This window comes from Oncorhynchus mykiss, chromosome 9 (assembly GCF_057628025.1).
Source record: "Oncorhynchus mykiss isolate SJ-2025 chromosome 9, ASM5762802v1, whole genome shotgun sequence".
Classification (NCBI taxonomy): domain Eukaryota; kingdom Metazoa; phylum Chordata; class Actinopteri; order Salmoniformes; family Salmonidae; genus Oncorhynchus; species Oncorhynchus mykiss.
Window position 1 is genome coordinate 13,295,207 of NC_143030.1, and position 25,340 is coordinate 13,320,546.

At 43.4% G+C, this 25,340-nt stretch overlaps 1 protein-coding gene across 2 annotated transcripts; it reads right to left on the reverse strand.

Annotated features, from left to right (window-relative positions):
- Positions 1-280: 280 nt before the first annotated feature.
- On the reverse strand, positions 281-25,278 carry LOC110531427 (ubiquitin carboxyl-terminal hydrolase 12). 2 transcript variants are annotated; one of them, XR_016483088.1, is made up of 11 exons: positions 25,113-25,264; positions 19,175-19,255; positions 18,706-18,845; positions 18,486-18,559; positions 18,097-18,368; positions 17,677-17,753; positions 17,355-17,438; positions 16,090-16,287; positions 12,574-12,652; positions 3,189-3,824; positions 1,576-3,131 (listed from the first exon to the last, which is right to left on the reverse strand). XR_016483088.1 is itself a non-coding variant. In XM_036987296.2 (10 exons), the coding sequence occupies exons 1-10, from the start codon at positions 25,158-25,160 to the stop codon at positions 3,723-3,725; spliced, it is 1,155 nt and encodes a 384-aa protein (XP_036843191.1). In that variant the 5' UTR covers positions 25,161-25,278; the 3' UTR covers positions 281-3,722. The 2 variants fall into 2 exon arrangements, 1 of the variants encoding a protein (XP_036843191.1); XM_036987296.2 differs by having other exon boundaries at positions 281-3,824; positions 25,113-25,278.
- Between the last annotated feature and the right edge of the window lie 62 nt (positions 25,279-25,340).

Sequence of the window (25,340 nt, forward strand, 5' to 3'; positions counted from 1 at the left end):
CAATACACACTGCTCCTGGGCCGAGACCACTCTGTACCCCCAATACACACTGCTCCTGGGCCGAGACCACTCTGTTCCCCAATACACACTGCTCCTGGGCCGAGACCACTCTGTACCCCCAATACACACTGCTCACTTTCTCAACGTGTACTTAAATCACTTTGTACAGAAGAGCAGAATCAGGTTCAATTCCATTTACATCCATGGCTAATTAAATAAGTGAAGTGGACATCCATCGAACGAGTCTCCCATGTCAAGTTTAGTTGACTGGCATTTGAAATGGAATTGACCACACTCTTTTTAATATAGTTTGGTTAGAAAGATAAAACAACCCTGTGAAGTCCTTCAAAAGAAGAAGATTGTACAAACAGAGCATATTGGCTTTGCATCATGATTATTTATAAAAAAATGTATTTAGTTTGGCGAGGGAGTGCTGTCATATTGGCCAGGTAGTATATCTAGGACCAGGGAGTTTTCCCTAAACTTGGGCCCTAGATATTAGTTAGTAGCTATTACTAGGGTCCAGAGTTTTTCCTGGTTAGGTCACGAGGTCAAGAAAAACGCTAGACCCAAATTGAACATTAGCGATCAAGTTAACGCATGGACCTCTATTTCAAGCAATTAATTATACCACAATAATATCTTATATTTACACATGGTAAATATGTGTTCCAAACAGTACCTTATTCCCTATTTAGTGCACTACTTTAGACCAGAGCCCTATGGGTAGTGCACTACTTTAGACCAGAGCCCTATGGGTAGTGCACTACTTTAGACCAGAGCCCTATAGGAAAACGTGGTCAACAGTAGTGCACTAAATAGGGAATAGGTTACCATTTGGAACGGAACATTACCCCCAAATAATTCCAAACCACATTCATCTCAGATGCCTACACAAGAATGGTAGGACTAAATTAGTCAAATATACATATATATATATATTTCTTAAAGACACATCTAGGAAAAAGTCAACATAACATTCGTAAATATTTATACTTAAATAAAAACAACAGACCCTAGTTTTAATATTGGTTGTTCCCCATCCTTGTTTAACATCACTTTCCATCTCATCCATTTTATGAAGGTGTGGTGGTATGGGTGCGTCCCGATATTCCCACTCTGGTGCACAGGGCTCTGGTCAAAATCAGTGCCCTATATAGGGAATAGGGGTGTCATTTGGGACACGATGTGTCAGTACATTTAAGGAAACAGAACAGCTGTAAACCCCTTTACAGACTGATCTGTGGTCTGTTTTAGAGGGTTTCCAACCTAATTGGTCAAGTTGAAGAATAATGGTAAAGGTAGATCCCACAGATCCTAGATCTGTGCCTGGGGGTCAACTTCAACCTGAACCTAAAAAGACCCAACAGCTAAAATGACCTTTGAACTCCTTTCATACATGGAGGGGCTGAGTCACAATAGTTTAACGCAGTGTCCTCTCCTCTAGTTTCCTTTCCTTCATCTGCGCTGATGTGAAAGGACTGGACTGGGGAAAGCAAATACCCAGTGTTTATACATCACTGCAGACAGAGAGGAGATGGAGAAGCCCCGTTAGAACCAGGAAGTAAAACAGGATTCATTACAGACCAGTGTTTATACATCACTGCAGACAGAGAGGAGATGGAGAAGCCCCGTTAGACAGAACCAGGAAGTAAAACAGGATTCATTACAGACCAGTGTAGTGTGTCGGTAACATATGAAGCTGCTAGAGCTGAACAGTATTTACGGACCATTAGGCAGCATTTCATGTCCCTCTAAGCTAGGCTGGAATACACACTACAGAAAGCTGTTTTTTAGTACTGTGTCCTGCTCTGTCTGTCTGTCTGTGTGTGTGTGTGTGTGTGTGTTCGCAGGTCGCTTACTCCGAACACAAAAATCAACCCAAGTGTGTTGGCCGTGTGTGTGTGTGTGTGTGTGTGTGTGTGTCAATCGCACTGTCAGCAATAACCTATAAAGAAAGAAAGGGGGCAAACCACTGTTTAATACACACACACACAAGAAATAGGGTATCCTTTGTGACTCAGAGAGAGTGAACCATATAGGCTCTGAGGACTGTACTAGGGATTACTAGGTAGATAGTAGCCTGTAGGCTAGAGGAGTGTACTAGTGTTTACTAGGTAGATAGTAGCCTGTAGGCTAGAGGAGTGTACTTGTGTTTACTAGGTAGATAGTAGCCTGTAGGCTAGAGGAGTGTACTAGTGCTTACTAGGTAGATAGGTCTACAGTAAGCCTAAGTTAATGAGTTTAACTCTCCCACACTCCAAATGCGCCTATGAGACCCTACAAGCCAAAGTAAAAAATAGTGCACTATGTAGGGAATAGGGTGCCATGTGTGGTGCAGATATATAACTAGTACTGCTCAGGATAGGTTGAGACCCCAGGACCTGTGTACGGGCCAACCAATGAGAAGCCAGTTCCTTACTGTACATTCAACTTAACACAGGACCCACTCTAGTCCTAGCTAATATAATATATAAAACACCTCCCATGTCAGAGCTATGGATCAGGACCTGTATTCATAAAACCTCTGATCTAGGATCAGGTCCCTGTCCATAAGAATCTGATTGGTTACAATCTACATGGCCAAACCAATACTCGATCAGCACTCCTACTCAGAGAAGCTTTATGAACAGTGGGCCATATTCCACGTTGCTCCCTGTTGATAAATCAGTTCCGTTCCAAAATCTGCACTAGCATACTACTTAGAATATATTGGGCATGCATACTTAGCAGTGTGCTGGTATAGATATTGGGACGTAGCCTATAAAGAGTGAAGTTAGTTACTCCAACTGGCAGTGTAACACATATTTAACATGACCAAACAACAGCTATGTTTGGTTAACTTGTGCGTTCAAAAAAACAACAGGCTCTGATTGGAAGGTTCAGATCAGGTGACAGGAAGTGGAGGAGCCAAATGAGAACCTACTCCATATCTAGTGCAGTACGTTTGGAGTGCACTAGATAAATAAATAGGGTGCCATTTGAAACACTGCCATTGACACCAATGGAGGAACTTGCTTGATTAGGAGACAGACAACATACATATGTGGTTGGCAGGCGTTTTGTAGTGTGTGTGTGTGTGGTGTAGTTTGCTGTTGTTGCCAGAGGGGCGCTAGAGAGCACACGTGTCCCTTTAAAAACAGATATTTGTGCAGCTTTTGGCATCCAAACCATAATATAAACACAACCAGATCTGCTGAGCTGCAAAAAGGGACCAAACTCTTCTCTCCACCCCACTCTCCAAACCAACAACACCAAAGAAAAGGAGAACATTCTGGAAATGGCAGATCTACTTTTCATCCAACCAAGCTGCTGTTTAAGACCACCGCAGTGGCACTATGTATGACAAGGACACCAGTAATGACGACACGCTATGTAAGCGGCGAGCTAGCCAAGCAAACATATCTTCTAATCTACCGTCAAAATCATAAGGGAGAAAGACCATCAGGACGATCTTGACTAGGATGATGATGACTATGACGAAGCATAACAATCCCTGGTCGCTGATCTTCTTCTCCAATGAAGTCATATCCTGTCACGCTGATGGGTTGCTCGGCCATCGTTGGCTCCTGTCTGCTGAAGATCCTGCATCCGTCTTCCTGGTGCTCCACAGTGCAAAGCTCTGCTGTAAAGCCTGAATATTTATAACGGATGGTAGGCTGGGCGGGGCCTGTGGCAGCCCAAGCCCCTCCCTATGCTGAGTCCAAATCCCATTGGCTGGTTCAGTCCCGGGACTGGTAGAACAGGATGTAACCGGACTCAGAGTTCTTGGAAATGTCCGACGTTAGACCGTAGAACTCCTCGATCGCCTGGGCGTCGATTTTCTATAAAGGAGGAGAAGGTTTAAGAAGGTAAGAAGAGGGAGGAGTTTAAGATTAGAAAAGGACAACAGACATAACCTATTATTCACCATATGTTTTCAGGCGTATAGCGACATATAGTTCCCCATATATACTTTCTGAATGCCCTGTATATATAGTTCACCGTATATACTTTCTGAATGCCCTGTGTATAGTTCACCATATATACACTTTCTGAATGCCCTGTATATAGTTCACCATATATACTTTCTGAATGCCCTGTATATATAGTTCACCATATATACTTTCTGAATGCCCTGTATATAGTTCACCGTATATACTTTCTGAATGCCCTGTATATATAGTTCACCATATATACTTTCTGAATGCCCTGTGTATAGTTCACCATATATACTTTCTGAATGCCCTGTATATAGTTCACCGTATATACTTTCTGAATGCCCTGTATATATAGTTCACCATATATACTTTCTGAATGCCCTGTATATAGTTCACCATATATACTGTCTGAATGCCCTGTATATATAGTTCACCATATATACTGTCTGAATGCCCTGTATATAGTTCACCATATATACTTTCTGAATGCCCTGTATATAGTTCACCATATATACTTTCTGAATGCCCTGTATATATAGTTCACCATATATACTTTCTGAATGCCCTGTATATAGTTCACCATATATACTTTCTGAATGCCCTGTATATAGTTCACCATATATACTTTCTGAATGCCCTGTATATATAGTTCACCATATATACTGTCTGAATGCCCTGTATATATAGTTCACCATATATACTTTCTGAATGCCCTGTATATAGTTCACCATATATACTTTCTGAATGCCCTGTATATATAGTTCACCATATATACTTTCTGAATGCCCTGTATATAGTTCACCATATATACTGTCTGAATGCCCTGTATATATAGTTCACCATATATACTGTCTGAATGCCCTGTATATATAGTTCACCATATATACTTTCTGAATGCCCTGTATATAGTTCACCATATATACTGTCTGAATGCCCTGTATATATAGTTCACCATATATACTTTCTGAATGCCCTGTATATAGTTCACCGTATATACTTTCTGAATGCCCTGTATATATAGTTCACCATATATACTGTCTGAATGCCCTGTATATATAGTTCACCATATATACTGTCTGAATGCCCTGTATATATAGTTCACCATATATACTGTCTGAATGCCCTGTATATAGTTCACCATATATACTGTCTGAATGCCCTGTATATAGTTCACCATATATACTGTCTGAATGCCCTGTATATATAGTTCACCATATATACTTTCTGAATGCCCTGTATATAGTTCACCATATATACTTTCTGAATGCCCTGTATATATAGTTCACCGTATATACTGTCTGAATGCCCTGTATATAGTTCACCGTATATACTGTCTGAATGCCCTGTATATAGTTCACCATATATACTGTCTGAATGCCCTGTATATATAGTTCACCATATATACTGTCTGAATGCCCTGTATATATAGTTCACCATATATACTTTCTGAATGCCCTGTATATATATAGTTCACCGTATATACTTTCTGAATGCCCTGTATATAGTTCACCATATATACTGTCTGAATGCCCTGTATATAGTTCACCATATATACTGTCTGAATGCCCTGTATATAGTTCACCATATATACTGTCTGAATGCCCTGTATATATAGTTCACCATATATACTTTCTGAATGCCCTGTATATAGTTCACCATATATACTTTCTGAATGCCCTGTATATATAGTTCACCGTATATACTGTCTGAATGCCCTGTATATAGTTCACCGTATATACTGTCTGAATGCCCTGTATATAGTTCACCATATATACTGTCTGAATGCCCTGTATATAGTTCACCATATATACTGTCTGAATGCCCTATATATATAGTTCACCATATATACTTTCTGAATGCCCTGTATATATATAGTTCACCGTATATACTTTCTGAATGCCCTGTATATAGTTCACCATATATACTTTCTGAATGCCCTGTGTATAGTTCACCATATATACTTTCTGAATGCCCTGTATATAGTTCACCATATATACTTTCTGAATGCCCTGTGTATAGTTCACCATATATACTTTCTGAATGCCCTGTGTATAGTTCACCATATATACACTTTCTGAATGCCCTGTATATATAGTTCACCATATATACACTTTCTGAATACCCTGTGTATAGTTCACCATATATACACTTTCTGAATACCCTGTATATAGTTCACCATATATACACTTTCTGAATACCCTGTATATAGTTCACCATATATACTTTCTGAATGCCCTGTATATTTGGTTCACCATATATACTGTCTGAATGCCCTGTATATATAGTTCACCATATATACTTTCTGAATGCCCTGTGTATAGTTCACCATATATACTTTCTGAATGCCCTGTATATATAGTTCACCATATATACTTTCTGAATGCCCTGTGTATAGTTCACCATATATACTGTCTGAATGCCCTGTATATATAGTTCACCATATATACTTTCTGAATGCCCTGTATATATAGTTCACCATATATACTGTCTGAATGCCCTGTATATATAGTTCACCATATATACTTTCTGAATGCCCTGTATATATAGTTCACCATATATACTGTCTGAATGCCCTGTGTATAGTTCACCGTATAATTCACCAGTGCATTCGGAAAGTATTGAGACCCCTTGACTTAACCCGCATCTTATTAAGGGACACCCTTATTAACATTTATTCATTTATTTTTTCATCATCTACACACAATAATGACAAAGCAAAAACAAACCATTATTTTATTGCAAATGTATTTTTTTTTAAATAAAAACAATACTGAAATATGACATTTACATAAGTATTCAGACCCTTTACTCAGTACTTTTTTTGAAGCACATGGCAGCGATTACAGCCTCGAGTCTTGGGTATGACGCTACAAGCTTGGAACACCTGTATTTGGTGATTCTCTCATTCTTCTCTGCAGATCCTCGAAATCTCTGTCAGGTTGGATGGGGAGCGTTGCTGCACAGCTATTTTCAGGTCTCTCCAGGGATGTTAGATCGGGTTCACTCAAGAACATTCAGAGACTGGTCCAGAAGCCACTCCTGCGTTGTCTTGGCTGTATCCTTAGGGTTGTTGTCCTGTTGGAAGGTGAACCTTTTCCCCAGTCTGAGGTCCTAAGCGCTCTGGAACAGGTTTTCAACGATCTCTCTGTCCTTTGCTCCGTTCATCTTTGCCTCAACCCTGACTTGCCTCCCAGTCCCTGTAGCTAAAAACATCCCCACAGCATGATACTCCTCCAGATGTGACACTTGGCATTCAGGCCAAAGAGTTCAATCTTGGTTTCATCAGACCAGAGAATCTTGCTTCCTTGGTCCGAGAGTCTTTAGGTGCCTTTTGGCAAACTCCAAGCGGGCTGTTATGTGCCTTTTACTGAAGAGTGGCTTCCGTCTGGCCACTCCACCATAAAGGCCTGATTGGTGGAGTGCTGCAGAGATGGGAGAACTTTCCAAAAAGACATGTGCAGTGAAGCTCCCCATCCAACCTGACAGAGCTTGAGAGGATCTGCAGAGAAGAATGGGAGAAACTCCCCAAATACAGGTGTGTCAAGCTTGTAGCATCATACCCAAGATGACTCAAGGCTGTAATCGCTGCCAAAGGTGCTTCAACAAAGTACTGAGTAAAGAGTTAATAAAGAGAGCCCCGTGTGTAAAGAGAGCCCCGTGTTTAAAGAGAGCCCCGTGTTTAAAGAGAGCCCCGTGTTTAAAGAGAGCCCCGTGTTTAAAGAGAGCCCCGTGTTTAAAGAGAGCCCCGTGTTTAAAGAGAGCCCCGTGTGTAAAGAGGGCCCCGTGTGTAAAGAGGGCCCCGTGTGTAAAGAGGGCCCCGTGTTTAAAGAGAGCCCAGTGTTTAAAGAGAGCCCAGTGTGTAAAGAGAGCCCCGTGTTTAAAGAGAGCCCCGTGTTTAAAGAGAGCCCCGTGTTTAAAGAGAGCCCCGTATTTAAAGAGAGCCCCGTGTGTAAAGAGAGCCCCATGTGTAAAGAGGGCCCCGTGTGTAAAGAGGGCCCCGTGTGTAAAGAGAGCCCTGTGTTTCTACTGTGTTCTGTGTTACTGGTCATACACATTTTGGAACTCTTTAAGAATGGTATAATGTTCATGGTAAAACTAGGGCTGGGCGATATGGACTAAAAATCCATATCGCGATAACTTGATGCGATAAACGATAAATCGGACAACTTTATAACATTAAAGTGCACCACATTTTTTTACATTTTCGGTTCACCGTCCCAGCTCTAGGTGAAACGTGTGGATACAACCCTCAATGAAAATAAATAGCTTGTGTTTCTACCAACTGTGGGCCTAGAGTAGTGAGGTCACAATGTTTACTAGCTCTCCAGTTTCAGTGCCAGCCAAATGACAAAGAAGAGGGTGAGGGAGGAGGATAAATAGTGGAAAGAGACAGGGGAAAGAGGAGAGAAAATGAAGGCAAGTCTACTATTCAATCCACTCCAGTTCCAAGTTTCCCCTTAGCTACAGATCTAGCAGTATTTCCCCCTATGATTTTTTTCAGTAGCGGTGGCAGAGTTAGTAAGGGGGGGATGGGGGGGGGCGTGGCCAATGGCACGGTTTTAGTGGCCCTCTTAGCCGCAGAGACAAAATGTTGCTGTTTTAAAGCTAATTTCCTGAAATTCTACACATTTTGGTTTGGCTTATGCAGTGTTCTTATCAGAGTGACTCAAACAGAAATGAAACGGGGGACGCAGGACATTACATTTTTTTATTCTCCCGTCTAGTTTTTATTTTTGTGATTGTTAGTTCTCAAAGATTCTTATTTAAAAACGATAAAGCTCCATTATATTTTCTACATACTTAATATCTGGATATCTGGATTTAGTTGTTTCAGTTTACACTGAAAACATTTTAGCATCCCCCAAGAAATAACAAATAAAAATCACACACATTGATTTATTGATTTTTTCTCTTTGCAGCGGCGGTGCGCTGCTGCTAAATGCATATAGGGGAAACACTGGATCTAGGCTCAGCCTACTGACACTAAACCTTAACCATTCAAAGGGGAAACCCAAACCTGATCCAAGACCAGTGTCTTGGAGTTAACATGTTACCAAGCCCAGCGGAAACTCCATCACTCAGCCAGATCCTGCACGTCCACCAGTTGTTCAGATGGGACTCTTTCCCATAGTGGAAAAACCCCTAGACACTGCTCTTCGATCAGTTTTGAATTCTCCCCTCTAATGATTACACTGGGAAAACCCAGTAAGCTGATCCTAGAGCTGTGCCTATTGGAAGCATCTACACCGAATGGAAAAAGCAGGCCCCTCGATGGCTATAACATACCACTGTGGGTACATTTGAAACTGAGCCATAAACTACTGTTTGGTGCCAGGTTTCCGCCAGACGTGACGCTTGGCATTCAGACCAAAGAGTTCAATCTTGGCTTCATCAGACCACAGTGCTTAAGGTGCCTTTTGACAAACTCCAAGCGGGCTGCCATGTGCCTTTTACTGAGGAGTGGGCTTCCGTCTGGCCACTCCACCATAAAGGCCTGATTGGTGAAGTGCTGCAGAGATGGTTGTCCTTCTGGAAGAAGGTTCTCCCATCACCACAGAGGAACTCTGGACCTCTGTCAGAGTAACCATTGGTCACCTCCCCGAATAAGGCCCTTCTCCCCCGATTGCTCAGTTTGTCCGGGCGGCCAGCTCTAGGAAGAGTCTCGGTGGTTCTAAACTTCTTCCACTTAAGAATGATGGAGGCCACTATATTCTTGGGGACCTTCAATGCTGCAGGACATTTTTGGTACCCTTCCCCAGATCTGTGCCTCGACACAATCCTGTCTCGGAACTCTATGGACAATTCCTTTGACCTCCTCGTTTGGTTTTCAGTCAACTGTGGGACCTTATATAGACAGGTGTGTGCCTTTCCAAAACATGTCCAATCAATTGAATTTACTACAGGTGGACTCCAATCAAGTTGTAGAAACATCTCAAGGATAACCAATGGAAATAGGATGCACCTGAGCTCAATTTTTTGAGTCTCATTGCAAAGGGTCGTAAATAAGGTTTGTTAATTATTTTTAATAAATTAGCAAAAAAAAAAAATCTAAAAACCTGTTTTCTCTTTGTCGTTATGGGGTATTGTGTGTAGCTGGTTGAGATGGAAACAGATGTAATACATTGTAGAATAAGACCAACATAATAAAATGTGTAAAAGGGAAGGGGTCTGAACACCATCAGCGTACATGGCTCTGCGTGGACTTCTTACTATTGGACATGGGCTGAAAGCCTTTCAACAGACACAGAGTAGGCCAGCTTCACTTTTTACAGGGGGTGAAGTAGTTCATCCTGTGATATGACTGTGTGAGAGACAGAGACTACCCATACGCACAACCCCTACAGCCCGTCACACACCTTTACCCTTTCTCTCCCACAATCCCCCGGTCTACTAACTCATCTAAAACTGATATTCCCAGTCTCATGGTATTCCCAGCGTCTCTCCCGCTCCCTAAAATTCTCCATTATTCCCACAGCCACCAGGATCTATCTGGGTCGACCAGAGCAGGAGCACGGCATTCCAGACACACCATTGGGAGCAACAATCTAACAAATACTTCTAGCGTTTTCTCTGGCTTGCCTGGAGTGCCAGATGGGTAGGATTTGCACTCCTTGAGAGCATTTAATTGGTTCCATTGTGCCAGGCAAGCATATTCAGCCCAGATAAAGTATTTGAAACGATTGCAAATAGTACTTGAACCCAGGTCTGGTAGAGGGGGGGGGGGGGTGGACTGATGGGTCTGTATGGATGCTGGGAATGAGTTAGTAGAATCTGAGATCTAATGGTTTACACTAGGAGTGTGAAAGTGATGAATTGTGTCAGTTGTTGACAACACATCATTATGGGAGGCGCCTGCAGAGACAGTTACTGCCTTGGCCGATCCGTAAAAACAACTGTTTATTTCACCGCTGTGTTTTGCTAGCCTCCGGCAGACCCCATCTTTAACACCGGAATGGCCTCAAGGCATCCCAGTTTAAGCCTTATGGGGCATCAACATTCTAACGGCCTAATAAATACATTCAATATAGGCTATCGCAATAATAATCATTTGGTTGTGTTTATGAAGGTCTTAGGTAACAATAGAATACAAAAAACATTTTTAAGAACACAATAGCAATTTCAATAGTTTGTTACAATAGGCTATATGTAGAAATGAGGGGGGGGATGGGGCATTTCAGTGTTCTACACCAGCACAAAGAAATTCATTAATTATCTTGTTTTATTTAACTAGGCAAATCAGTTAAGCACAAATCCTTATTTACAATGACGGCCTGCCCCAGCCAAACCCTAAGGACGCCACCCTATGGAACTCCCAATCACAGCCGGATGTGATACAGCCTGGAATCGAACCAGGGTCAGTAGTGACGCCTCGAGTACTGAGATGCAGTGCCTAGACCGCTGCGCCACTCGTGAGCCCCTGTTAAAGGCAGGTGTTAGAAAACATTATTAAAGTAAGAAAAAGGATTTCAAAAGAACAGAACAGCATATTTTAAGTTTTATCATGTTACTAGTCTGTGCTTAGTAGCGTAGTCTACTAAGGGGCGGCAGGGTAGCCTAGTGGTTAGAGCGTTGGACTAGTAAATGGAAGGTTGCAAGTTCAAATCCCCGAGCTGACAAGGTAAAAATCTGTCGTTCTGCCCCTGAACAGGCAGTTAACCCACTGTTCCTAGGCCGTCATTGAAAATAAGAATTTGTTCTTAACTGACTTGCCTAGTTAAATAAAAAAATATATATGGTGCCACGAGAGCTCAAGTATGGAACGAGGAATTGCGGTTATTCGACAAAAGTGATATTTTGAAATGGAGCCGATCTGCTCAATTTTAAGAGTCGTTTGACAAATGTAGGCATTTTAGAAACCTTAGAATCCAACTTTTCAATAGAAAACGACCAGTCACAAACCTCTGTAGGATCATTTGAAAAAAGTAGATTTTTTTTCTTTGTCAATTACCCACGCTGCTCTGCAGTCTCTTCCTTCACAAGACAATTGATACTATTGTCAATTTATTATTGTCTTAAGGCTACAGCTATTATTGCGTGTGTGAAATTAGTTTCGATAGAGTTATGTCGTAGTTTCGATGGGCCATTGTCAGATGCAGCCAACTGTCGGGTGAGGGAATTGTAGGGGGGGATGACATGTAGGGGGGAGGATGACATGTAGGGGGGGGATGACATGTCATCCTAAAACTGCAGTTTGTGATATAAAAATTCTACCAACGGTAGTTTGTTAAAGACTCATTTAGGAAGTCAAGGACCGAGGGGGACATGACAACAACAAAAATAACAGAGATATTACAATTTTTTAAATTCAAATGATGTCCAAAATACATCATCTGTGCTTTTAGTGTTAAACCATAATTTGAGAACCCAGTTTGAGTGTTACATGGGTGTACTATAGACTAATATTAGATTGAAGAAGAGAGAGAGAAGAAGAGAGAGAGAAGGAGAGAAGGAGAGAGAAGAGAAGGAGAGAGAAGAAGAGAGAGAGAAGAAGAGAGAGAGAAGGAGAGAAGGAGAGAGAAGAGAAGGAGAGAGAAGAAGAGAGAGAGAAGAAGAGAGAGAGAAGAAGAGAGAGAGAAGAAGAGAGAGAGAGGAGAGAAGAGAGAAAGAAATAGAGGGTGGGAGAGAGATACTGAAGAGGTCAATCCCTCCTTACCTCTACGATGTCATCATCAAACAGGAGCCAGAACCCATGACTCTTCACTATGGTGATGTAATGACCACGGTTTGGACCACTGTGGACAGAGAGAGGAAAGTATTCACACCCCTCGACTTTCCCCACATTTTACATTACAGCCTGAATTTAAAACTCATTCAACTGAGATTGTGTCACTGGCCTACAAACAATGTCAGTGGATTTGTGTTTGTTTTTGTGTTTACAAATTAATAACAAATGAAAATTGAAATGTATTGAGTCAAGTATTCAACTATTTTGTAATGGCAAGCCTAAATAACTTAAATAGTAAAATTAGCTTAACAAGTCACATAAATTGCAAGTGTTCAACATAATTTTTTTGAATGACTACCTCATCTCTGTACCCCACACACATACAATTACCTAAAGGTCCCTCAGTCGAGCAGTGAATTTCAAACACAGATTCAACCACAAAGACCAGGGAGATTTTACAATGCCTCGCAAAAGGGCACCCATTGGTAGATTAAAAATGAATTAAAATACATTTTAAAAACTGACATTGAATATCCCTTTGAGTGTGGTGAAGTTATTAACTCCAGTTGTGTATCAATACACCCAGTTACAACAAAGATACAGGAGTCGTTAATAAACCGCTCAGGGATTTCACCATGAGGCCAATGGCGACTTTAAAACACTTAGAGTTTAATGGTGACAGGAGAACTGAGGATGGATCAACAACATTGTAGTTACTCCACAATACTGATCTACATGACAAAATGAAGCCTGTACAGAATAAAAATATTCCAAAACATGCATCCTGTTTACTATAAGGCACTAAAGTAATACTGAGGCTATGGAACCCTGACCCGTTCACCGGACGTGCTACCTGTCCCAGACCTGTTGTTTTCAACTCTCTAGAGACAGAAGGAGCGGTAGAGATACTCTTAATGATCGGCTATGAAAAGCCAACTGACATTTACTCCCGAGGTGCTGACCTGTTGCACCCTCGACAATCACTGGGATTATTATTATTTGACCCTGCTGGTCATCTATGAACATTTGAACATCTTGGCCATGTTCTGTTATAATCTCCACCCGGCACAGCCAGAAGAGGACTGGCCACCCCTCATAGCCTGGTTCCTCTCTAGGTTTCTTCCTAGGTTCTGGCCTTTCTAGGGAGTTTTTCCTAGCCACCGTGCTTCTACACCTGTATGCTTGCTGTTTTGAGTTTTAGGCTGGGTTTCTGTACAGCACTTTGAGATTTCAGCTGATGTAAAAAGGGCTTTATAAATACATTTGATTGATTGAATGATTGATACTACAAACAAAATGTGACAAACAAATACATTTTATGCCCTGAATACAATGTGTTATAATCAACAACCAACTTGACAGATGATGAAGAATGTTAAAAATAATAATGGGCAAATATTGTATAATCCAGGTGTGGAAAGCTCTTAGAGACTTACCCAGAAAGACTCACAGCTGTAATCACTGCCAAAGGTGATTCTAACATGTATTGACTCTTATGAATACCTACGTAGGAGATATTTCTGTATTTTATTTCTAATAACATGATTTATTTTTGTCATTATGGGGTATAGTGTTGTCATTATGGGGTATAGTGTGGTCATTATGGGGTATAGTGTGGTCATTATGGGGTATAGTGATGTCATTATGGGGTATAGTGATGTCATTATGGGGTATAGTGTGGTCATTATGGGGTATAGTGTGGTCATTATGGGGTATAGTGTGGTCATTATGGGGTATAGTGTGGTCATTATGGGGTATAGTGTGGTCATTATGGGGTATAGTGTGGTCATTATGGGGTATAGTGTTGTCATTATGGGGTATAGTGTTGTCATTATGGGGTATAGTGTTGTCATTATGGGGTATAGTGTTGTCATTATGGGGTATAGTGTTGTCATTATGGGGTATAGTGTTGTCATTATGGGGTATAGTGTGGTCATTATGGGGTATAGTGTGGTCATTATGGGGTATAGTGTTGTCATTATGGGGTATAGTGTTGTCATTATGGGGTATAGTGTGGTCATTATGGGGTATAGTGTTGTCATTATGGGGTATAGTGTTGTCATTATGGGGTATAGTGTGGTCATTATGGGGTATAGTGATGTCATTATGGGGTATAGTGATGTCATTATGGGGTATAGTGATGTCATTATGGGGTATAGTGTTGTCATTATGGGGGTATAGTGATGTCATTATGGGGTATAGTGTGGTCATTATGGGGTATAGTGATGTCATTATTGGGTATAGTGTGGTCTTTATGGGGTATAGTGTGGTCATTATGGGGTATAGTGTTGTCATTATGGGGTATAGTGACGTCATTATGGGGTATAGTGATGTCATTATGGGGTATAGTGTGGTCATTATGGGGTATAGTGTTGTCATTATGGGGTATAGTGATGTCATTATGGGGTATAGTGTGGTCATTATGGGGTATAGTGTGGTCATTATGGGGTATAGTGTGGTCATTATGGGGTATAGTGTGGTCATTATGGGGTATAGTGTGGTCATTATGGGGTATAGTGAGGTCATTATGGGTTATAGTGAGGTCATTATGGGGTATAGTGATGTCATTATGGGGTATAGTGTGGTCATTATGGGGTATAGTGATGTCATTATGGGGTATAGTGTTGTCATTATGGGGTATAGTGTGGTCATTATGGGGTATAGTGTGGTCATTATGGGGTATAGTGATGTCATTATGGGGTATAGTGTTGTCATTATGGGGTATAGTGTTGTCATTATGGGGTATAGTGTGGTCATTATGGGGTATAGTGTGGTCATTATGGGGTATAGTGTGGTCATTATGGGGTATAGTGTGGTCATTATGGGGTATAGTGATGTCATTATGGGGTATAGTGATGTCATTATGGGGTATAGTGATGTCATTATTGGGTATAGTGTGGTCTTTATGGGGTATAGTGTTGTCATTATGGGGTATAGTGTTGTCATTATGGGGTATAGTGATGTCATTATGGGGTATAGTGTGGTCATTATGGGGTATAGTGTGGTCATTATGGGGTATAGTGTGGTCATTATGGGGTATAGTGATGTCATTATTGGGTATAGTGTGGTCATTATGGGGTATAGTGATGTCATTATGGGGTATAGTGATGTCATTATGGGGTATAGTGATGTCATTATTGGGTATAGTGTGGTCTTTATGGGGTATAGTGATGTCATTATGGGGTATAGTGTGGTCATTATGGGGTATAGTGTGGTCATTATGGGGTATAGTGTGGTCATTATGGGGTATAGTGTGGTCATTATGGGGTATAGTGATGTCATTATGGGGTATAGTGATGTCATTATGGGGTATAGTGTGGTCATTATGGGGTATAGTGTGGTCATTATGGGGTATAGTGTGGTCATTATGGGGTATAGTGATGTCATTATGGGGTATAGTGATGTCATTATGGGGTATAGTGATGTCATTATGGGGTATAGTGATGTCATTATGGGGTATAGTGATGTCATTATGGGGTATAGTGATGTCATTACTCTCTTTACCTTCCACAGTGGACGACCACGGCGACCAGATCGTACATGCGGTCGGGGTTGGTGGCGTCTCCTGAGGTGTTGAAGAGGCGGAGCTCCAGAGGGAAGACGACGCGATAGGACAGCTTGGTGTAGCGCTGCAGCTGGTCCATGTATTTAAACCTCTTCAGATGCAAGGCCAGGATCATAGGCAGCTTCTTCACACGCATCCTGACAACAACAACCATCAACAGTGTTACCGTTAGTAGGGCGGCAGCTAGCCTAGCGGTTAAGAGTGTTGGGCCAGAAACCGAAAGGTTGCCGGTTCGAATGCCAAGAGCAAACTACATGAAAAATCTGCTGTGCCCTTGAGCAAGACACTTGACCCTAATTGCTCCTGTACGTCTGGATAACAGCATCTGCTAAATGACTCAAATATAAAATATAGTATTTGTGTTAATGTTGGGGTTTAAACGTCTTCAGATGTAGCACCAGGATCATCACATGCATCCTATATTCATTCGTACGTTACGACAGGAAGGCGATGCAGCAGGAAACTGCTCCGATGTTGTGTGTTTTAAGTGGGAACATTTCTCTTCCTTTTACATTTCTGTACCCCGGTCTGCGTCTGGGAAATGGGCGCAGCTCACGCTGTACACTGCTTTAGGTACTGCAGCCTTTCCATTCCTGCACCGCCCAAATGAAGTGGGCTTTTTTAGGGGGGAGTAGAGGCCTGGGCTGGGATGTATGGGGCCCTTAGTCGGAGTGTTTAAGTATTCAACCCAAGATACACAGCACCCCTCACACGCCTCTCCCTTATTTGACCTAGATGGCTTGTGTTGATATGTAGGCTGTGAGACGTTTTCAAACGTATGTAATTCTGTCCTTGAGCTGTTCTAGTCTATTAATGTTCTGTATTATGTCATGTTTCTAGTGGACCCCAAGAAGAGTGGCTGCTGCTTTCACAACAACTAATGGAGATCCTAATAAAATACACTAACAGAGATGATCAAGTCCACTTATTAACATCTGAACACGTACCAGGCCAAGCCACAGTTAGTACGTCAGCCAGTTGGTATACAGAGCTGTATTCAAACGAACTACATGACTCACTCTGCAGCATCAAAGTAAAAAAAACATAATGCACTTTTCAAAACAAACCATTTCTCCGAGCAACAACAGCGGCCATTTTTGTAGTGTCAGCCTGTATTTACCAGCATGGAAAACTCCAGGCCTTCGTCATCATCTATGTCAAATCCACCTGCTGTCTTAATCCATTTTCAGACCAGCCAGCTCACCTTTTCTGTGCTTCCTGTTTACTCCGACACTGTTCACAGTAGTACTTGTATTCACTACATAGTGTCTCTGTGTTGCTGAAACCCCTGTGGAGAGAAGAAACAGTGACGATTTTCACTAACACTTTCTCCAATTCAACAATTGTTTGTTCCAGATGTGCGTCTCACATAGAGAGAAAGAAGAAAGAGAGACAGAGGGGGGGGTAGAAGTCATATCAGTGTGTCAGACCTCTGAGTGTGCCTGTCAAACTGACTGATGTAGGAACACTGAGGCAGCCAACACACACACACACACACACACACACACACATACACACACACCTACCTGAGACAGTGTGTGATGGAGGTGTTCTGCTCAACATCTACAGACAGGTCCAGGAAGTCTTCGTCTTTACTGCTCACCTGGACACAGGCAGGACACTGGTTACATTAACTCTAAACACGGTACAGTATCAGGAAACAGCTCCTGGCCCCATTGATTTCCAGCATTTCAAATCCAATAACAGTCTCCATTTTGGCTCTCCTTCTCCCATTAAAAGTATTTGAAATCTGGCATAGGCAGATATCCATTAGAGCTTCTGGGCCTATTCATTTCCTTTATTTCAAATGCAATACCAGTCTCCATCTTGGATCTCCCCAACACAGTATAGTATTTGGAAACTGGCATAGCCTGGCCTCCATTACAGCTCCCTGCCCCATTCACCACCCTATTAACAGTCTCCATCTTGGATCTCCCTCCACTTACAGCTTCACAGTTGAGGCAGCGCGTCTCGTTTGTTAGGGTTCCCTGGAAGATCTCGTGGACCCAGGTCTGCTGTGTCTTCTCCCCCTCCTCACCCTGTCCTCCTCCCGTCCCGCTACTGCCCCCAACTCCTCCTCCTCCTCCGTTCTGTAACAGTTTTCCATTCTGCTGTCTCTCCTGGCTCTTCTCCTCCTCCTGCAGCAGGTCAGCGATAGTGTTGAGGAGGTAGTTGAGGAACTCGTGGGCATCCTGTTGCATGTAGTTGTCAAACAGCTCTGGAGGGAGTGATGAAGGAGGAAGAGTTCTGAACCGTGTCAGTTAATACACTTTCCTTATAGATACATTATTCTCCCCCATCACTCCTCCCTCCCTCCCCCCCATCCCCCTCTCACCGTTTTCTTTCCTCAGACGTGAGATGAACTTCTTGGGAGGGATGACTCCCACCTTCTTCTTCTGCGTGGCGATGCTGTAAAAGATGTATTGCATCTTATATCCAAGTGAGTGCTGGCCTTTTCCCCCGTTATCTATGTTTGGTTCCAAGCACCCTTTAAAATGGGTTCACACAAGAGGATAGGAGCAGAGCTGAGCATTCAGAATATTCTCTCCCTTTACCTGTTGAAGAGGTCAGAAAGACAGGTGAGCAGTGACTCTTTACGTCTGGGCTGGACCTTGTAGGCCAAGACCTTCTCCCTGAACGGACGGCAGAAGTAGAGGGCCTGCAGCACCGAGTTACAGTAGCAGGTGTTCCCAAACTGGGGGAGAGGAAGAGAGGCAGAGATCGAGGAGAGAGGAGAGGCAGAGGAAAGAGGAAGAGAGAGAGGAGAGGAGCGAGGCAGAGGAAAGAGGAAGAGAGAGAGGAGAGAGAGGCAGAGGAAAGAGGAAGAGAGAGAGGAGAGAGGAGAAGCAGAGGAAAGAGGAAGAGAGAGAGGAGAGAGAAAGCACGTGATAAGTCTTGTGTTATGATTGTTGGCAAAAGTGTTACCATGATACTGTAACAATTGGTAAATATTGTGTAGGTGCAGGTGCATGCTGGGAAACTTTCACCAATAGCTATTGTTAATCTTGTTGTGTTGGTACTTACGTTGACCAATCCAAAGTAGTGTTCATTAACGGGAAACTGTTCTGGTCCAATCTCCTTCTCCAAAGCAGAGGCATTGGCGCCCTGGAAGAGAAAGTAAGTATTACAGGTACATTGATTTTAGCAAGCCAACGCTGTGATCCAGGCCGGCCAAGCCAACGCTGTGATCCAGGCCGGCCAAGCCGACGCTGTGATCCAGGCCGGCCAAGCCGACGCTGTGATCCAGGCCGGCCAAGCCGACGCTGTGATCCAGGCCGGCCAAGCCGACGCTGTGATCCAGGCCAAGCCGACGCTGTGATCCAGGCAGGCCAAGCCGACGCTGTGATCCAGGCCAAGCCGACGCTGTGATCCAGGCAGGCCAAGCCGACGCTGTGATCCAGGCAGGCCAAGCCGACGCTGTGATCCAGTCCAAGCCGACGCTGTGATCCAGGCAGGCCAAGCCGACGCTGTGATCCAGGCCGGCCAAGCCGACGCTGTGATCCAGGCCGTATTCTAGGCAGGCCAAGCAGACGCTGTGATCCAGGCCGGCCAAGCAGACGCTGTGATCCAGGCCGTATTCTAGGCAGGCCAAGCAGACGCTGTGATCCAGGCCGTATTCTAGGCAGGCCAAGCAGACACTGTGATCCAGGCCGTATTCTAGGCAGGCCAAGCAGACACTGTGATCCAGGCCGCATTCTAGGCAGGCCAAGCAGACACTGTGATCCAGGCAGGCCAAGCCGACGCTGTGATCCAGGCAGGCCAAGCAGACGCTGTGATCCAGCTCGTATTCTAGGCAGGCCAAGCAGACGCTGTGATCCAGGCAGGCCAAGCCGACGCTGTGATCCAGGCAGGCCAAGCAGACGCTGTGATCCAGCTCGTATTCTAGGCAGGCCAAGCAGACACCGTGATCCAGGCCGGCCAAGCAGACACCGTGATCCAGGCCGTATTCTAGGCAGGCCAAGCAGACACTGTGATCCAGGCCGGCCAAGCAGACACTGTGATCCAGGCCGTTTTCTAGGCAGGCCAAGCATCCCAAAATCCACACAAACTGTATAGCATTCATGGAATCTTTACAAGCATTATAGGCTATTAAGTATGCATATTGGGACAACAGGTGAATCTAACTAGGCTATCTGACCCCTGAGTATGGCACATCTAAGAAGTTAGTATGCTTGGATTGAACATAGTATGCTAGTATACTTATTGGGGCGTAGCCTAGGCACATCCTCTCCGGCCAGCGCTACAAAGGTATCCCGACCCCATTTGACCCCCTAAGTTATCTTTGCGATGTGCAACAATATTTCACAACAATTATGTAATGCTTTTACAGGGTATGAAGTGCACCATCTGCCTGGGCCTCCACTAGTACAGTATCATGTTGGGACAGAAGGTGTGGTCCCATAGAGAGATAGATGGACTACTAGATTGTGACAGCGTTCTGATGTCATAATGGAACAGATATCTATCCCCGTGGTTGGTTCCCCTAGTACTTATTGATCATTGCACATGTACCATGCATGCATTAGCATGCTCTAGAGTCTATGGCATCATCATACAACAGCTGATTGAATGACTAAATAATCGGGGTCTGTCTGTCTGTGATGATTCCATATGATACAACAGATGTAGAAGATGCAGAGGCAGACGGACGACAGGCCACACACACACACAGGGGTAAACCGGCTAGCTAACCCCCTCAGCGCACACTCTAAATAAAAAATAAATAAAAAGGCTGTGTGGGAGAATTCTCCCTGATATCCTTCATTCCTCTCAGCCAAATTACAGTTCTGGCTTAATCGGTCCCCTGATAATGCACTTCTTTGCCAGTGACATGGGAGTTGATGTAAATAAACAAACTGTCACTTGTTTGTCAAATGTGGGTAGCCCTGACAATGTGATTATAAAACAGAGGGTGGCACTCTGGTGTCTCGTTGCCTGGCAACTGATGTTTAGACAGAGAGACCAGAGGAAACTGGTTGAGTTGCATTTCGTGTGGAATGTCTCTCCAGGTATTCTAGAAAGATACAGCCAACCAGCATTCTGCCATTCCATAGAATCGAGCTGATAGCTACGTAAACCAATTAAACTCAAGCTAACAAGCATTGAGGGGATTCAATTTTCTGGCCCTGCATACGCCTATGGGAGGAGTTTGCACAGGGTCAGAAGTGATTACATTGTTTTTTGGAACCAGGCTGCCTCCCAGGCGTGAGCCAGCTGCCCCGTTCTGGCCGACAGCGAAGTTGGCACAAAACCAACGTGACCTAGCCTAGGCTATATTAATCACGTGGAGTAATTAGGATTCAGGGTTCACACGCAAACGTAAAAATGCTTCATCTGCCTTCCCAATAAAAACGGAGTAAAAATATAAAAAGGCAACATGTAAAGTGTTTCATGGGCTGAAATAAAATATCCCAGAAATGTTCCATTCGCACAAAAAGCTTCTCAAATTGGGCACAAATGTGTTTACATCCCTGTTAGTGAGCATTTCTCCTTTGCCAAAATAATCCATTGATCTAACAGGTGTGGCATATCAAGAAGCTGATTAAACGGCATGATCATTACACAGGTGCACCTTGTGCTGGGGGACAATAAAAGGCCACTCTAAAATTTGCAGTTTTGTCACACAACACAATGCCATAGATGTCTCAAGTTTTGAGGGAGGGGGCAATTGGCATTCTGACTGCCGGAATGTCCACCAGAGCTGTTGCCAGAGAATGTAATGTTTCTTTACCATAAGCCGCCTACAATGTTGTTGTTGAGAATTTGGCAGTACATCCAACCGACCTCATAACCAGACTACATACAACAACGCCAGCCCAGGACCTCCACATCCGGCTTCTTCAACTGTGGGATCATCTGAGACCAGCCACTCAGACAGCTGATAAAACTGTGGATTTGCACAACCGAAGAGTTACTGCACAAACGGTCAGAAAACGTCTCAGGGAAGCTCATCGTCCTCACCAGGGTCTTCACCTGACTGCAGTTCTGCGTCGTAACCGTCTTCAGTGGGCAAATGCTCACCTTCGATGGAGCACGCTGTAGAAGTGTGCTCTTTGCGGATGAATCACGGTTTTAACTGTACCGGGCAGATAACGTGTATGGTGTAGTGTGGGCGAGCGGTTTTCTGATGTCAACCTTATGAACAGAGTGACGCGTGGTGGTGCTGGGGTTATGGTATAGGTAGGTATAAGCTATGGACAACAAACACAATTGCATTTTCTCAACGGCAATTTGAATGTACAGAGATACCGTAAGGAGATCCTGAGGCCCTTAAGTGTGCCATTAATTCACCGCCATCACCTCACGTTTCAGCATGATAATGAGCGGCCCCATGTCGCAAAGACCTGTACACAATTCCTGGAAACTCACCAAACATGTCACCCATTGAGCATGTTTGGGATGCTCTGGATTTGTGTACGACAGCGTGTTCCAGTTCCCGCCACACTCCAGCAACTTCGCACAGCCATTGAGGAGGAGTGGGACAACATTCCAAAATCAACAGCCTGATCAACTCTATGTGAAGGAGACGTTTCGCGCTGCATGAGGCAAATGGTGGTGACACCAGATACTGACTGGTTTTCTGATTCCTTTTTTTTTTTTAAGTAGGGGTGTGTATCTGTGACCAACCGTGGCCTCCAACTGCTCTTAAATGCTAGTAAAACTAAATGCATGCTCTTCAACCGATCGCTGCCCGCACCTGTCCGCCCGACTAGCATCACTACACTGGACGGTTCTGACTTAGAATATGTGGACATCTACAAATACCTAGGCGTCTGGTAAGACTGCAAACTCTCCTTCCAGACTCATATTAAGCATCTCCAATCCAAAGTTAAATCTAGAATCGGCTTCCTATTTCGCAACAAAGCATCCTTCACTCATGCTGCCAAACATATCCTCGTAAAACTGACTATCCTACCGATCCTTGACTTTGGCGATGTCATTTACAAAATAGCCTCCAACACTCTACTAGCAAATTGGATGCAGTCTATCACAGTGCCATCCGTTTTGTCACCAAAGCACCATATATTACCCACCACTGTGACCTGTATGCTCTCGTTGGCTGGTCCTTGCTAAATATTAGTTACCAAACCCACTGGCTCCAGGTTATCTAGAAGTCTTTGCAAGGTAAAACGTCGCCTTATCTCAGCTCACTGGTCACTATAGCAACACCCACCAGTAGCACGCACTCCAGCAGGTATATCTCACTGGTCATCCCCAAAGCCAACACCTGTATATAGCCAATCCAACCAACTACCTCATTCCCATATGTTTTTGTTTTTCTGCTCTTTTGCACACCAGTATTTCTACTTGCACATCCTTATCTGCACATATCACTCCAGTGTAAATTGCTAAATTGTAATTACTTCACCACAATTGGCCTATTTATTACCTAACCTCCTTACTTCATTTGCACATTGTATACAGATTTTTCTATTGTGTTATTGACTGTAAGTTTGTTTATTCCATGTGTAACTCTGTGTTGTTTGTGTCGCACTGCTTTGCTTTATCTTGTTCAGGTCGCAGTTGTAAATGAGAACTTGTTCTCAACTGGCCCACCTGGTTAAATAAAATAAATGTCTTTATTCCCAGTCATGTGATATCCATAAATTAGGGCCCAATACATGTATTTCAATGGACTTACTTCCTTATATGAACTGTAACTCAGTAAACTATTCGAAATTGTTGCATGTTGCTTTAATTTTTGATCAGTGTTGTTTGAAAATTCGAACACATTTGATGGAATATTGATTTAGCATGTTTCTGAAAGATGTACCATGCTGCATTGTTGACAACGTGACCCAGCAGAGCAGATTACTGTTCTATTTGAGATGGACGCTCCTCCCTCATCGCTTTTGGCCGTTCACGTCACGGGCCATATCCCAGTGCACCGCCGCTCAGGTTGATATAAGATACAATTTATACTTGATCTGTGAGGTGGTCGGAGCAGCCATATGGATGGTGTGACGCAATTCCGAAGCCTCCAGAGGCACACAGATGCCAATTTGAGCGCTATACCGCATCGCGCCCCTAATTTTTTTTGCAACAATGGGGAGGGCTCAGTATAGTTCCACATTGACGTGACAAGCTGACTGGTTGACCGTAGATGGGGGCGGGAGGTCCTTGTATAAAACACAAATTCACTTCCATGTCAACTTCCTTCACAACAGCGCTGAGAAGTGCAAGAAACATGAATGCCCTAATCACAGTAAATACTGCACAGCCAATGCCAGATAAACCGCGCAGCGCCTTTAACTCCCTCTGACCTCTGCAACGTTGCATTGCTGCCTTTTCATAGCTAACTTGTTGAACTCAGCTAACGTTAGTTAACTAGCTGTGTTACTAAAATCTTGTTAACTAGCCAGAGGAATGTTGTTGGCAAGCATATGTCCAGTAGTAGCTAGCCGGCCATCTACAATTTAGTTAGTTGAAGTTGAAAGGTTGAGCAATATGATTTCACTAACGTTACTAGTAGCTAACTAGGTTATAAACGATTTGATCAAATAAAAACGCCTACGATGAATGAGAAAGCTACGTAGTTCGCCAAGTAACTGTCAAGACAACTTTGTATTATTGATAAGTAGCTAGCGTCATCTCGTGGCTAGGCTATTTGCGAGCTAACGTTAGCTAGCTTGTTAGCTTAACTAGATACTTGTTCATCCAGCTTCACTTCAAAACAAGTCCGTGTAGTCTAGTGATCCGAAATAAACGGGTTATTCTATCGGTGGTGATACTTTGCCCTCTTGAAATTCAACAACTCTAAATGTATCAATTACAGCCAACTATTTATTAAAATGTTTGTTTCTCTCTAGAGCTCTAGCTAGGTACGTTAGCTAGCTGGATAACGAGACAACTTTCTGGAAAACCTCAGTCATGTCCTGTTAGCATTCGCCAATTAGCTAGCTGCAAGGGGAACATCATCGCATAGGAAAGCACGGATTGTAAAAACAGAAAAATACCGTACCATCGTACAAATCGAGGCGATCTTTCGGACTGTCATCAGTATTTCCATCCGTCTTTTTCCATATTATTGGACCGAAACCCAATTTTAAACCGTTGACAGCCGCTACGGCTGTGGGAGTTCCGGGGAGACCTTGCACCGTCCAGTTTGAGGATGAGGGAGTGTCGCTGGCTGGTTGGTGCACCGTGCACTGTTCCCCAGACGTACACCGTTCACTCATGGTTGGTGCAC